Source organism: Mastigoproctus giganteus, chromosome 3 (assembly GCF_048544385.1).
Source record: "Mastigoproctus giganteus isolate SK-2022 chromosome 3, ASM4854438v1, whole genome shotgun sequence".
NCBI lineage: Eukaryota > Metazoa > Arthropoda > Arachnida > Uropygi > Thelyphonidae > Mastigoproctus > Mastigoproctus giganteus.
The window spans coordinates 75,288,672-75,305,659 of NC_143577.1; the positions used below are offsets into that span (position 1 = coordinate 75,288,672).

The 16,988-nt window shown below is 36.9% G+C and overlaps 1 protein-coding gene across 1 annotated transcript in view; it reads right to left on the reverse strand.

Moving 5' to 3' along the window:
• ProRS-m (prolyl-tRNA synthetase 2-like protein, mitochondrial) overlaps positions 1-16,988 on the reverse strand; it is a 293,464-nt gene that overhangs the window by 201,466 nt on the left and 75,010 nt on the right. The window contains exons 5-6 of the mRNA XM_090370015.1: positions 14,203-14,283; positions 10,955-11,027 (exon numbers count right to left, since the gene is read on the reverse strand). Of these exons, the coding sequence (XP_090226141.1) occupies positions 10,955-11,027; positions 14,203-14,283 (154 nt within the window). The remainder of the gene's footprint in view (positions 1-10,954; positions 11,028-14,202; positions 14,284-16,988) is intronic.

The window sequence follows — 16,988 nt, forward strand, 5'->3', positions numbered from 1 at the left end:
TCCACCAATCCTTTTTTGCACAATATATTTCCCATATCCCTGACAATAGAATCACCCACAATAACTAGCTTCTGTGGGACCAGCACATTCTGCCCTGAAGGTAGCCACTGTGTTGCCTGATGATCAAGTGCAAGCTCTGGCACTTTTGTGGGCAGCTGAGAGCTTGATGAGTCCCCCAAATAAATCCTTCGAGGGAACAATGCTGAGTTGGAATTGTAACTTACTAAACAATTAGCTAAATTTTAAAATAAAATAACAAATGCCATTAAGCCTATTTAATCTATTTGTAAAACACAAATTAATACGCTAACTAATCAAAAATATGATAAAATTTCAACAAAAATTTATCAGCTTTCGGCAGCTACAGAAGTCTACGTCTTCACAAAGCGACACCTGGCCAAATGTCTCTGCACTGGCCACCCTTCGACTTCAAAAGTTGGTCCTTGAGGTTGGCGCAGACATTCTCTCAGATATGCCAGACAAGCTGTACTTGCTACCTGGAAGTCTAAAACGCTGATGTAACTGATATTGATCCTCAAGTCAAGTCCAGACGGTCTGTGACAGCCAAATCCTCTACTTGCACCTTCAGGATGGTGGGACTGTTAGTAATCCTGGGTATAACCCCCATGTGCAAACACACTGTGGGTGACCACCCAGATGTGAACCAACGTAAGCAGGGGTCGAGCTGTGGCGCCCACGCCACATGGAGAAATGCTGCCCCTCTGTGTTATCAAGCAATACTAGATGACTGGTAGATGACTCTCATCAACTGGTGCAATACCACCACTTTGCTAATTGGAGGCTTGAAGTGGTGGAACCCATGTTTAGTCTCCAAAGCTAAGTTCTGATCAACCTTTCCCACCTCTTCATCATGCAGTATGACTGATGACTTTTGTGGTTATGATGGACAGCATGGCGAGATCCAATCTTCCTTACATTTCAAGGGTACAGCTCTAAAACGGTGTTCGCAGGCTGGCTAGTTAGTACACCGGACCGAACCTATTGGTAACTCTCTAGGAGGCTTGAGGATCAGCTAGTGTATAATCTTGCTACCTCTACTCTGCCAGATAGTGACTGGAGGGTGTCCAAGTAGTGTGTATGCAGGGAGCATTGTTGAGGCCACGTTATGTCAAGGATTTCAGTATATTCTTACCATGTGTATGCCATATCCAAAAATTTCATTATTTCATACAGCATGTCCCATTGCAACTTTTCTTACTATTGAATACACCATGAATTGTCAAACTAATAGAGTAAGCTTATCTACAAAAAGATGTAAACCTCCCAAACATTTCCTCATTCATTTCACAAATATACGTGGTCTCAGTTCTAATCTCAATGATGTCTATTTCCACTTGCAGTCTGCCAAACCCCATTTACTTTTTCTGACAGAATCTCAGTTATTGGTTGATTCAAATACTGCTCATCTCAGTTGCACAAATTATTCGCTGTATGATTCTTTTCGCCTCAAAGGTGGTACTTGTGCATATGTCCGTTCTGATATTCCCTGTCAGAGACTTGGCAATTTGGAATCTCCTCTCTTTGATCTTCTCTGGCTTAAAATCTCTCTACCTCATTGTGTCAAATTCATCTGTTGTCTCTACCGTTCTCCCAACTCCACTAATCACTTGGAGCTCTTTGACTTCCTCTCTTTTCAACTTGACTTTCTCCAGTCCAACTTTCCTAACAGTGAAGTAATTTTCCTTGGTGATTTTAATGTTCACAACTCCAGCTGGCTTCCATTTTCTAGTCACACCGACGTAGCTGGCCAAGATGCTGAGGCTCTTGCAATTATTAATGACCTTGCACAGATTGTTCATTTACCTACAAGAATACCAGACAATCCTAACCATACAGCCAACAAGCTTGATCTTTTTCTCACAAACAACTCTTCTAAGTACACGGTCGAAGTGAGCGGTCCTTTAGGCACCTGAGATGACAACTTGGTGATTGTCTCTTCTCGAATTGAGCCTTTACCTCATGGCTATTCCTAACGTTGTGTTGTTTGGCATTACAAGAATGCAAAATGTGATTTCCTGCGAGATTTCTTTTCTTCTTTTCCATGGTCAAATTACTATTTCAAAACTTCTGATGTCAACGTTTGCTCAGATCGTGTCAGTGAAATTATTCTAGCAGGAATGGAATTCTTTATCCCACACTCCACTTTAAAATCTCATCCTTTATCTAAACCTTGGTTTTCCAATAAATGTGCTAAGGCTGTTTAAGAGAAGGATGTTGCATATCGTAATTGTCTTGTTTCTAATTCTTCAATTTCATTTTCTGCCTACACCAAAGCTCGCAACAATTGTAAAGCAGTTATTAATCAGTCCAATCTAGAGTTTGAACAGGTTAAGAGTAGAAAACTTGCTTCTTGCCCTAATGGTAGCCGAGCATTCTGGTCCTTGCCAAAGCTATTGGCTGCAACTTTTGCCCATCTCTGCTCCCACCTCTGTCCAAACCAGATGGTTTTGTTGTCACTTCAGCCAAGGATAAAGCTGACCTGCTAGCATCCCATTTTTCTTCCAGACCATGTATTAATGATCTTGGTAAAACACCTCCCAACATGCTCCATTTCAATGCCTCCTGTTGTCTTCCGTCAAAAGGATGTCAGAAGGATTTTGATGAAATTTAATGCTCTGAAAGCTCCAGGTCCTGATGGTATTTCTCCACTTGTTCTCAAAACCTATGCTCCTAAACTACTCCTTTCTTTGCCGCCTTTTTTCACTTTCGTATTCCAAAGGTGTTTTTCCTTCTTCTTGGAAATTTGCTCACATCCAGCCAATTTCTAAAAAGGGTGACAATTTCCTCTCGTCCAATTATTGTCCCATTGCAATTACTTCTAGTCTTTCTAAAGTAATGGAGAAATCAATTAACTGCCAACTCTTAAACTACTTAGAAACCTTCCGTCTGATCAACTAATGCCAGTATGGGTTCCGTCAGTGATATTCTGGCTTATGTTACCTTTTATGGACAATTTCAATAGAAAAGTTCGGTGAAACAAGAAGTTGCTCTTGACATCTCAAAGTCTTTCGATCGTGTTTGGCATAAAGGTTTTCTAAACAAGCTTCCATCTTATGGTTTACCAACTGTTTTTTGTAACTGGTTATCCAGTTTTCTCTCTGATCGCTCACTGAGGGTGATGGTAGATGGCTCTCTGTCTTCTAACTTCTCCACTAATGCTGGTGTCCCCCAAGGTTCAGTTCTTTCCCCTACTCTTTTCCTCTTGTATATTAATGATCTTCTTCCATTGACTGGAAATCCTGTCCATAGTTTTGCTGATGATAGCACATTGCATTCCACTTTCCAGTTTGAGAAACCTTGTCCTGCTCAATCAGCTTCAACTTCTCGAAAATCTGCTACCAATTCCTTAAATGCCGATCTTCAGGTAATTCTCCAGTGGGGCAAAGACAACTTAGTTGATTTCAACCCTTCTAAAACTCAGTCTTGTCTTATATCTCGCAAAAGGATTCTTCTGCTCCTATGCTTATCTTTAGTGACACTCCGATTTCTAGGCAAAATGATATATCTCTTTTGGGGATTACCCTGACTTCTAATCTCTCTTGGCACAAGCACATTACAAATATTACTTCCTCTGCATCTAAAAAACTTGGTTATCTCTTTTGCTCTCAGTGTTACTTTTCTTCCAAACAGCTGTTCACTCTGTACAAATAACTACCATGGAATATTGTTCCCACATCTAGGGTGTTGCCCACAAAACCTCTCTCAGGCTTCTAGATTCCATTCAGAAGAGGGTAGTTAGGTTAATTAATGATTCCTCTCTAACAGAGTCTCTTCACTCCCTGTCACATAGACGTTCTGTTTCTGCTGCCTGCCTTTTCTACAGATACTTCCATGGGCACTGTTCTTCTGAATTGGCTTCTATAATTCCCGCTCTCTCTTTCAAAACAGTCTGAACACATGCCGCCACCAGCCAACATCCATTTACTGTCTAACTTCAAACTCACAGTACCAACTTTTCACCTTCCTTGTTTATTCATTCAACTGCTGTTTTCTGGAACAACCTTCCCTCATATGTATTTCCTGAAAATTACACCCAACAGAAGTTAAAGTCTAATGTCAACAAATATCTTCTTTTGTCTTCTCAACCTCCAACCCAAGCATGGTACTAAGTACTATAGGTTCTAATACCTCTCGTGTTTGGGGTTTTCATAAAAAAAAAAAGTTAAAAAAAAAAAATGCTTACATTGAGCACAAACAAAGACATCCCAATTGGCAACATCGTGTCCTGTTCCAGAAAAGTCTGAAAACATTTCATAAGTTGCACATTTCTTTAGGCTGTGATGCGTTGAAGAATCGGCCCCTTTGGTTCTCCCCCGAGCCACAGCACTCTCGCTACTTTGTGCGTTGCTTTGCTGCTGTAGTCTGGGGCACAATATCCATTTAAATACAATTTAATTAATTAACAATGAAAATTAATAAGGTTAACAAATTTAATTGATTAATTTATTATACTATATACAATACTATACTAAGCTAATACAGTAATACGTATTCCACTATATAGTTTTACAATATACCTTAGCTATCAAATTCGAGATATACATTATCAAAGTTGCGCTAAATTTTAACATTCACAATGCTAAATTAGTTATATTCTTAGCTAAACAAAACAGATATATGCCCTTCAAACACTTATTTATTACAATTTAAACTTTAACTATTCTTCTGAGCTACTGGTTACTCTACAATATTCCTGCTAAAAACACTGCTACAGCAGTAGTAGGAGTAGCGAGTTGTAACTTACAAAACCACTAGCTAAATTTAAAAAATAAGCTAACGAACGCCATTAAGTTTACTTAATCTATTTGTAAAACACAAATTAATATGCTAACTAATCAAAAATATGATAAAATTTCAACAAAAATTTATCGGCTTGCAGCAGCTACAGAAGTCTATGTCTTCACCAAGCGACACCTAGCCAACTTCAAACTAGCCACCCTTCAACTTCAAAAACTAATGATTCAATTACTCATGTTCATGATCTGATTAGGAGTGGTTGACATTAACTATTTGCAAAGTTGCTACTGAAATTGGTATTTAGTATGGGATATGTTTATGAAGTTACAGAAGTTTGTGCCTCACATCATTACCGGTAATCACAGAGAGTGGTGAGTTCTTGAAGTCATGATCTTTGTTAAAGTGCAGCTGCTGACCCACACTTTGTTTCTTCCCTCATTATTAGTGGCGAATTGTGGATGCATGGCTACGACCCAGAAACAAAGGCCCAGTTCTCTCAGTAGAAGACTTGATCTCCTTCAAGGTAAAAAAAATAAATAAATAAAATAAATAAAACAAAGAGAAGTCAATTTCAATCAAATGATGATCATGCTTATATTTTTTGACCCACAGGCATTCATTATGAATTTGTCCCACTTAGTCAAGCAGTGCACTAGGACTACTATGAAACAGTTCTGCAGCAACTGTGCAATGCGATTCAAAGAAAACAGCCAGAAAAGTGGACTTCACATCACAATGCCTCTGCACCCTTGGAATTTGCTAATCAAGAATTTCTTTTGAAGCACTCCATCGCTATGGTTCCCCATCCACCACACTCGCCAGGTTTAGCAGGATGCGATTGTTTTTGTTTCTGAAGCTTAAAGCTTCCTTCAACAGCATTCCAAATGCAGAATGAAGCACAGAACCTAATAACAAATGCTTTCAGAAGTTGTAGAAATTCTAAAATTGGTGTATAGTCACTATTTTTTCAAGGAAACTACTTCAAGAAGGTTCATCTGAATAGCTGAACTTTTTTAAAGCATCATATCAAAAATATTAATTCAGTCACAAACTTTCTGATCATATCAATAATGGAAAATAACCACATATTTATGTGCATTTTAATAATACATATGATATATTATTAAAATGAGTTAGTTAAAAAGCTTTTTTTTTTCAAAAAAGCACATTGTTTGTTGCTTAGTTTTATTCTCTTTGTAATTATTAGCATTAGCCATGTGGTACAAAGAAGCCTCAGGCTTTTTACTGCGCCAGCCAAAAAAAATTAAATAATAATAATAATAATAATAAATAAAATAAACTACTTATGTGATTTCCTCCTCACATAGGTACCTATCCAGCTAAACTTTTAATTTCCACAAGTTGTGAGCTTCAACCACCCATGGAGACAACTTATTCCAATAATCAGAAACTTGCTGGCAAAAATAAAACATTCTACAATCCAATTCTAAACCTCTTCTATAATTTGAATTTATGGCACTTACTTCTGGAATCATAAGAGCAAAGTGAAAATTTTGGCCTCATTCATTTTACTTTCTCCTCTCCAAGCTATATAGACTTCAGTTAGGTCTGCAGTCTGCTCTAAAGTGCCTGGTTACCAAGCTTTGTAGCCATATATCTGAAGTCTCTTCTCATGTGGACATTTTACCACTCTCACTGGGCATGCTGCCTGCCTTTGGATCCCTTCAAGAGGCTCAGTGCCTTTTTTTTTTTTTTAAAGCATAACCTCCATACTTGGACACAGCATTCCAAATGGTGGAGAATTTTTCTGGATAATACAGTGGAATTATGACTTTCCTACTGCCAAGCAAATGGTCAACAAATCATCAATAGGACACCATGAGCACACCCCACCACTTGCCTCCACTGAATGCCTCCACAGTGTGCTTGTGCCCACTTGTATTGTTACCCCCAAATAACACTCTTCATCTATTTTTTTATTTTTAATTCAATTCCACCAAGTGGTGGAATTGAATTATCTCTTCATCCCTTCCCATCTCTTCATCATGCAGTATGACTGATAGGTTAAATTTATTTAACCTATCAGTCATACTGCATGATGAAGAGATGGGAAGGGTTGACCGGAACTTAGCTTTGGAGACCTAACATGGGTTCCACCACTTCAAGCCTCCAATAAGCAAAGTAGTGGTATTGCACCAGTTGATGAGAGTCATCTACCAGTCATCTAGTATTGCTTGGTAACACAGAGGGGCAGCATTTCTCCATGTGGTGTGGGCTCCACAACGTGACCCCTGCTTACGTTGGTTCACATCTGGGTGGTCACCCACAGTGTGCTTGTACATGGGGGTTATACCCAAGATTACTAACAGTCCCACCATCCTGAAGGTGCAAGCAGAGGATTTGGCTGTCACAGACCATCCGGACTTCGCTGAAATTGGGTACACTTGACTTGAGGATCAATATTGATAGGCACGTCTCTTGTATAAAGTAAAAACCCTGTCAGATTGACATCATTGCCAATTTCAGTATTCTTCAATTAATGTTTTCATCTAATCTGCATCATTAATTGTTGGAATTGAAGTAGTTTTATCACAGAAAAATTAAATAGTGAGCTTAATTTCATTTTGGCATAGGGTGTACAAAGGCGTGTTTGTGGCTGTAAAGCTGATTTTCAAGTAAACACTTAGGAAAATATGAGTTATCACTCACTACCTTTCCATAGTAATTCCCATCATGTTGCTCTGCCCACACGAACAGTGGTGCATCTATTTAATAAGGTAAATAGTATGCCAACTGAAGTAGATATTAAAAAAATTATTTAAAAAAAATACTTTTTTCAATATGAAAAATGCCTTATTATCATAGCTGTGTCAACTACAGTGTTATAATAAAGGATAGCATCAAAAAGTCAACATAGCTGAATTATCTTTTGCCGATTTTAAAGTTATAAAATGGTATACTTTATCATAGGATATGCTTGTCAGTTAGAAGGAAATTGCCATGCCCTTTCGAGGCTTATTGTTAAGTTTGGCAAGCTATCAATCCTTGGGCATGAGCATTTAAATTTTTCAATTCTTTTATTTCATTTATAATATTCAAACAGTCAATAAATAATGCACTAATCATCCACACCAATTTATCTATTCTCCAAAATCACTGGCAAAATGTCTATGTTTACATTGTTACATTTTTTTTTTTTTTTAGCAGATGCCAAAATGGCTAAATGATCTAAGGGTCCACCCTCTTAGATCATTTAGCCATTATAATACTAACTCAATACTAGTTTCACTCACAGCTAATAAAGCAGTCTCCCTGCATCTCTCCCTCCCTCCCTCCCTCCCTCTCCCTCTCTCTCTCTCTCTCTCTCTAAATATATTATTTTATGTCATCTTTTACTGCCGTTGTCTTATTGGACACACTAAACACAGACGCCCACACTTAATTGCATTAAAAGTATCTTTCTTGTAAATCCAAAAACATTTCACTGAACTTTTCATTAGAGGCATTCACTACAACACTGCATTATATCACCAAACTTTTTTTTAGCATACTGAATTTCTCTCCTTAAAACTATCCAGTCTTTTAGTTAATACATCATAATTTTCACTTAAAATTCTTTAGCAAACTGAAGGACTGCTTCTTGAATTCAAATACCCAAAATTTAGGCATTTAACAATTCCTGTAGAGCCCAGTTAGAGTTGCTTTATTAATTTTGTCACTGTTGGTTTTCTCATGTATTTTAGAAACATTGTTTTCATTTTTGATCCAATTGAGATATTCAGTTTCAGCAGATGACTCACAGTTCAGTGAACTTACTTGCTATAACTAGCTCAACACATCTAGTTTTTAATTTTATGTCAATATAAGATTTTATTTAATTTTAATTTTAGATTTAATTTTATTAAATGTAAAAAAATTCCATCATTTTAATAACTTAAATAATTAAAGGTAAATTGTATAATAAAATATTGTATTGCAGGATACATCACTAAGAATATACATGGTGTGGCAATAAAGTTCCTGGACTAGCACTGTTGTGGTCATGTTCAATGAGTTAGCATTAGCATTAGTAGAGGCATTTGATGCAAGAAAGCAAGCTTATGCAGCATCAGCCAAAAAAAAAAAAAAAAAAAAACCCACTTCCACTTCACCCCTCTGTTCGTTCCAAATACCTGTCCAGCTGAGCCTTAAACTTATTTAGGCTATTAACCTCCACCACAAGGGATGGAAGTCTGTTCCACCAACCAACCACCCGCTGGCTAAAGGCAAATTTCCTCACATCTATCCTACATCTGTCTTTCCTCAATTTGAATTTATGCCCTCTCAGGTGATTTTTCTGAGCTAGAGGAAGAATCCCATCAGCATTGAGCATGCTTAAACCATTCAAGGCTTTATACACCTCTAGTTTAAAAATAAATAAGAGTTTAAAAATAAATAAGTTGTATGTTGTAGTTTAAATCTTCTCCAATGGATAGTGGTATAGAGATTGTCCAGTAGGCTTAGTGGTTGCAAGTAAGAACCAGTTTCATCATTAGTGTTAACATTTTGTGTCATGATTTTGCAATGCAGCAGCGAACAAATATCAAATTTTGATTTAAACTGGGAAAATCTGAAATGTTAAAAACTGTTTATGGCGATGAAACATTAACACATACCAGTATGTTTGAATGGTATAAGTGACTCAAAAGTGACAATGGAGTAGTAGTAGTAGAGGCATGTGATGCAAGAAAGCAAGCAAGTGTATGAGCTTATTTAGCATCAGCTTAAAAAAAAAAAAAAAAAAAAATTCACACAACCATTCCCTCTAAAAGTTTGTCCAGTTCCTAATTGAATTTATTTAAGCTATCAACTTCCACAATGACAGATGGAAGTTTGTTGCAACAATTAACCACCTGCCAGCTAAAGGCAAATTTGCACACATCTATTCTATAGCTGTCTTTCCTCAATTTTAATTTATCCCCCCTCAAGTTTGAAATCTGAGCAAGCAGAAGAATTCCATCAAAATTTAGTGTGCTCAAACCATTCAATGCCTTATACACCTCAATCAGATCACCTTGCAGGTGCATAGTCTCCAGAGGCTGCAATTTGCAGAACTTAAGCCTTTCTTCATAAGAGGACACCTTCGTTACCCCTCACCAATCTTGTTGCCCTTCACTGTACATTGTTATTTGGTTTTTAGGAGCATTAGCAACTAAGGCCATATTGCTCTGGGGATATGCGGTGGTCATTCCCTGACCTTTCTGCATCCTCTGTATTTGGTGGTCACGGGCTCGAACCCCAGTCTAATCAAGAAGCGTGTGCTACGCACTGCTGCTTCTGCCCACCTGGCTATGGAGGCGCCTTTGCTGTACATGCTCAAGCAACTCTACATCCTTCCTAAAATTAAGCTTCCAGACCTGTACACAGTACTCAAGGCATGGACTGACAATTGCCTTATACAAAGGGATAATCACCTCCTTTTCTCTGCTAGCAAAATTCCTGCATATCATTGACAATATCCCATGACTTGCTCTGGCAGCCTGCCTGAGTGAATTTCTTCCTCTTTCCCCAAGATGAAAAACTGCCATCAAAGGAAAGATCTATCAAGATCCTGAGTACATAACAAAAAACATAACCACTGAACTGAAATCATCTCTTTGGACACCTTTTCTGACTCAAAAACTTTTAGAATGGCATGAGTTCATTCAATCAGGTGGAAATTACTTTGAATAAAAATAAACCCATTTTTGAGCTCCTTCAGTTTATGTTCTTTTTATTGCATCAGCCCAGGAACTTTATTGCCACACCTTGTACAAGTATTATCACATTATAAATAAAATTTTATTGCTCATATTGTGATAATTTTTTATAATTGATTTAATAAATCAATATTTATTTTATTAAATGGATTTATTTAATAAAACACCTAGGCGATAAATCTTAATGTTACTACTTATTTATTGGCAGGTGAAATAGACCTCCATTAATCCTGTTCTCTGACACAGTAAAAATGTGTGTTGTGGGGGGAGATATTTTGATTATGCTACATACAAAACAGTTGTTTCCAATGAATACATCTTTTACCTTTCAGGGTACTCAAGTGGCATTTATTTGCATATAACAGTTTTATTTATATTCCAAAAACAAATTCATCAAAGACAGACAGAATGAAAATGGAATCAATTAAAATGTGCCCTGTGACCTAGCTTGTTAAGTAATTTATCTTATAGAGTTTATATCAAAAAACTTTGCAAACCTTTCATCCAAAATTCTTTTGCTCTCAAAAGTCCAAATTTTGGCCGCATTTCATCCCGGAATTTTGCCGTTATCTGAAATTGAATAACTTTGTATGTCATCTTTGACTTGTTGGTGCATATGAATTTTTTTTTAATTTTATATTATTAACTGACAATAAAGCATGTATATTTCTTATCTTAATCAATAGCTTATTTTGCTTATTTACGATAAAACTGTTAAGCTTAGAGAAAATACGACTTGCATAATACGACATGCAGTGAGCACATTGAGTAAAATGTGATATCAAATATACTCAAATACAGGCATTTAGCTTATAGCTATGAATATTTCCAATTCATTTTTGTTTTTTAAATAAACATTGTTTAAAATGTTTATTAAAAGAAAGAAAAAATTTTTGTGTCCTAAGCATTTGCACCTGATTTTTTCTACCTTGACTTCTTGCAGCTTACAGATTGGCAGCAAATTCAGCTCTCAATGAAATTTGTTTTTTTATTTGATAAAACTAATCAGACTGCAAAAAAATAAATATTATATATGATGCAAGTTATTAAAAAAAAAAACCTTTGTATGCATAGCATATTTTTATCCCAATGTTACAAGCACAAAGATTATAACAGTCCCATAAATATTTCTATCGGCCTCACAGGTGGCACAATTGATATAATCACCATCTTCTCTATATGAAATGGAAAAGACCAGAGTTTGAATCCTGTCAATGATGCGAGAAATTTTTATGGACCTTTTTCACAGTTAGTTGTTTTTAGGCAAGGATAGAATGGTTTCCCTTCCCAGACACTTGGGATTTTTGTCCAGCAAATAAGCAAACTGATCACAGAACACTTGCCCATACAATATGGTCTCTAAATCACTGATGTACCTAAAACCCAACAACAACAACCTCATCGGGGGCTCACATCTGGTGAGTATTGGCTTGGCACACCCAGGGTCCTCAGCTGGATATCATCATTCTTTTCCTTCTTGGTGATTCCTTTCTACTTCTGACTCTTTTTTGCTCTTTCTCTCTCACTCTCAGGGTAACTCGGATTTTGTTTCGGCTGGTGCAGCCATAAGCCTCAGGCTTCCTTGCACCATATGGCTAATAATAATAATAATATATTTCTCATAAAATAATTAACATTATATTTATAATGTGAACATTATAATGTTAATTATAAAATATAATGAAATATAATATAACATGCGCATTATATTACATTTCAGGTGCATTCAATTATCGAATAATATAACTTGGAGATTAAAAATTCAGTAAATTTTTTTCTTTTCTTGTGCTCAAGAAATGTCTACCAAAGCAATTCTTTTTTTTATGGGGGGGATGAGTGTAAAGTGAACATGGCTTAACCTATTCATGTGACATTTGGTAAAAAGTTCCAGAAGAAAATTCTAAATAAGTCCTGAAATTCTGAAAAGACCCAGAGCTGCTGTTCCATATTTATAGGGATTTTTGGAAGATTATGTGTGTTATTACCTGAGGTCTTTGTTAAAGAGTCATTGGTCACCACGCCGCCATTAATGAGATGCTAGGGAGCGAGGTCGGTGTTGTTATTGACTTGGCCTTTGAGCCTTAATTTTTCTACTTACTGGGTGGGTTCCATATTTATAGGGATTTTTGGAAGATTACGTGTGTTATTACCTGAGGTCTTTGTTAAAGAGTCATTGGTCACCACGCCACCATTAACCAGATGCTGGGGAGCGAAGTCGGTGTTGTTATTGACTTGGCCTTTGAGCCTTAATTTTCCTACTTACTGGGTGGTCCCCCCCCCCGTGTGACCTTGAGCAGGAGAATGCTCAAATTGCTGTTTATCTGCTACCTTTAGAAGCTACAAGCAACACAAAAATAGGAAGTGTTTTTGTTTTGTCTTGAAGGCTTACATTAAGTTATATTTGATCATTCTTGGCAAAATTTGGATCCCCCCTATTTTTCCCCCACAGACTATAATGGAAGATCCCTAACTTCTGAACAATGTACTACAGGCAACAACTGATAACACCAGCATTCTTAGTGCCCGTGTTTATCCCCAGAAGAAATATGACCAGGGTTCCTTAGGCCACTTTGACTAAATCAGCTTCGCTCTTTTTCTCCCCTTCTGCTTTTCAGCCCAACCCGTAGCCGAAAGATAACTTGCTCCTAAATGACGAATGTTGACGTGTGACACCTTGTTGGATCCATCTTCAGCTGATCTAGAGAAATGTTAATAAGTCATTTGCTAATCCGGAATGTAGATTATTCAATTTTTACCAGAATGTCACACTCTGAGTTGGAACTGCAAGAACCTACTACCAGACAAGACCTCACTCAGGATGACTCTGATGAGAACCCCCGTGGATCGATGGGCCTGCCCGGCCTCAAAAAAAGAAACCACGTAAGGTAATATCCTCCTCAGCCACAGAATCTCCACCACCACGAGATGCAAACCTTCAACCCAAACAAAGGCAGCCTATGACAGCGCCACCAGCACAGTCATGCTTGTTTGTTTGTTATTTGGTTTTTAGGAGCATTAGCAACTAAGGCCATATTGCTCCGGGATATGCGGTGGTTATTCCCTGACCTTTCCGCCTCCTCCATATTTGGTCGTGATGGGCTTGAACCCCGGTCTAATCAAGAAGCGTGTGCTACGCACTGCTGCTCCTTCCCACCTGGCTATGGAGCACAGTCATGCAAGTCAATTCAACCCCCCCCAGATATCATTCTGGCACAAAGATTGAAACTAGGAAAAGTCTTAGCCCTTAATTCCAATCATGTTTCTTCCACTATACATACACAGATTGTTCAAATATGGACAAATATGGAGCTGATAAATTTGGACAAGGAAATCAAAAGCTGCAGTGCTTTTGAGGGATTTTTGGAACTGCAATTGGTTCTTTTAAAGCACCAATGAACAGAATGAAAATCTGATGTCAATTGAACTTTCCCACTTCTATGACTGAGTAGTAGCAACTATTAACCTCTCTACTAGTCTCTCCCTGAAAAAAAAAATTACAGACAGCAACAAATAATACATATATAATTTGAAATTGAAATCTGAAATATTAAATATTTTCTCAGATAACAAAGCTTCTTTGCAGGAAATGGGGGAATGGATCCATCCTACAGGTCAATAGTCGACTATTATTAAAATAGATACTTGCTAATTCTGAATGCCAACTAAGCCAATATTGATAGAGGATCACAATAAAGTAGCAGCAACATTATTTACAAAAAAACTATTTTCCGAATAGATAACTAACCTGATACAGTCTAATAGGAAGATGCTTATATGACAATGCCTTTATGGAAGCCAAAAGATTAGTCACAACTTCCTCATGAGTCTGAAATACATAAAAAATAATAAAAATCACCATTAATAATTTCTGAAAGAATTATAAAAGAAAAAATAAATAACATAAAAATTAATGCATTAAATTGGCAATGAATGCAATGAGGTATGTGAAACGCTATACATTGTTACAAGTTTGTCTGTCGCTGCTCACAGCCACAGGCAAATTCAGATTCTTTAGTGCCATGTGAGATGAGGCATGTTAGCTTTTATCAGTCCATATGGGTAGATCTGTCCCTCTGAACTTCCATTTCTTCAGCTTGTTGCCACTATTTACTTAAGAATCTTTAATTCCTGAGCAATAGCAAACCCAGACATTTTCCCAAAATGACATCCAACTCTCATTCCCTCTCTAAAACTCCATTAGCTCTTTCCATGTGTCCATCATTTAGTGTACACATTTGAAATGAATTCTGTGCTTGCCACTGCTCACCTTTATAGGTGGGCAAAATAAAACAATCTTTGTTTTATTTTGAATATTTCTGCTCCATAGAACAGAATTTAGCATGCTGATAGCCTTTCTGCCATACCCAATTCTCTTATTGATTTCTGCTTGGGATGATCCATCACTTTGTAAGATTGATCCCAAATCTTTGAATTTATTGACTTGCTTGATTTGAAAACCTTCAGTATTTAGAATGTGTCCTGATCCTGAAGACAACAATTCAGTCTTGCTAAAATTGGTTTTCACACCCCATCATTTATATTCCTCAAACGATTTACGACATGCATAGTCTGCATCTTCTAAGTCTTGTACTATCACCACCTGATCATCTGCAAAAAGTAAATTGTGAATATAGACATTCTTATTGATTGGCAAACCCATTTTATTGCATTTTTTTTACCACAATCTCAGGCAGATGTCGATATAAATTTTGAAAAGTGTTGGCGACATGCAACACCCTTGTAATAAGCCTTTTCAAGTGTGGAATTCATGTGATAAAGTCAATTCCACTTTAATTCTGCATCTATTATTCCTGTAAATTGTCCACCAATATTTGTCTCTTTCGGTGCTTCCCATAAGAGTTTTCTTGGAAGAACACTGTCATATGCCTTTTCAAGGTCAATGAAAATCATAAAGATTTCTTTTCCTTTTGATTGACATTTTTCAAGGATCTGCCATACTGTTGAGATATGGTCTATACATGACCCCATGGCTGAAAAACTACACTGTCCTTCTGACACCTCGATTCAAGCTTCTAAATGGTTCTCTGTCCATTTTCCAAGAATCTTTAAAAGTGGGTTCAGGATGCCTATTCCTCAGAAATTAAGTTTTTCTGATCGCCCTTCTTATAAATTGATGTAATATATCCTGTATTTCTTCTCCTCTCAGTATACCAGTTTTTGTATCAAAACAACCACTCCTCTTTCGCCGTATTTCAGAAGTTCCATATAAACTCATCCAGGTCCAGGTGATTTGCCATTCCTTCCCTCCTTTAATAAGAGTTCCACTTCTCTAATAGATACTTTTAAGCCCGAGTCTTCCACACCAAAATCCTACACCATCTTGAACTCTTCCCAGTTTTATTTTAAAAGTCCTTTATAGTACTCCATCCAATCTTTCAAAGGTATCAATTGCAAACCAGCATTGTGTTTATTCTGTCTTCTCAAGTCATTATTGTCAGAATCATAGAAGATCCTGCTGACCGCTTGAAACCCAATTTGCTATTGATAGTCACGCACTTCCTTTCCCATTCTTTATTTTTTGCTTCTACTACCAACTCATTGGCTATTTTCTTCTTTTCAACATAAATATTCTTGTATGTATCATTCCTTTCAAGCAGCCATTTCTGATATGCAGGTTTCTTTTGCTCTACAGCAGCTCTTACTTTCTCTGTAATCCAGGTTTTTTTTTTGGTCCTTGGCTCTTCTTTTCACCTAGGATTTCATGAGCTATTTTTTTCGCAATATTTTTTAAGTATTTGTAAATGTCTTCAGCATTACCTTCTATCTCTACATTAATTGCAGCATCCAATCTCCGGGTGAAGTTGTTTCTAATGCTGTCATCCTGAGGTAGTTCAACATTAAATTGATCCGTTTGTAGAATTTCTCCTACCCTGCATAGTTGGTTGTCCACTCTTATTTTCTTAATCCAGTTGCACCTGTGTTGTTTTAACAAGTAAACAGTCAAATCCACATTCGGCACCTCTATAAACTCTGACATCTTTCAATATGTATGTCCCTGATTGTTTTGAAATAATGTAATCTATAACTGATCTAATTTGTCTTGTCTCACAACAAAGTATATTTATGGATATCCTTGTGTTGGAAAATGTGTTGTTCATTCTCAAGTCAACTGTTCACAAAGTTTGGATAGTCTATCTCCGTTATCATTCCTCTCTTTCTCTAAGAATCTTCCAATAACTTTTGTGTTTTGTTCAGTTCTTACTCTTACATATAAATCCCCCATTAAAATATATCATTGTTCTTAGGGATTTTTTCTATTAGTTCTCTCAGATCCTCCCAAAATTCATCCTTCAAAATATCAGTGGTGCCATTAGTTGGGGCATATATTCCCAAAATAGATATTTCTCTCCCATACATTGTCAAATCCAATGAGATCATTCTTTCATTAATAAATAACCAATTTTTGATATTATGTCTGTTTCTTTTTAACAGCAATAGAAACTCCTGCTCTTGCTCTTTCACTCTTATCAATCCACTCCAAAAATGGTAATATTCTCCCATTATTTCCTC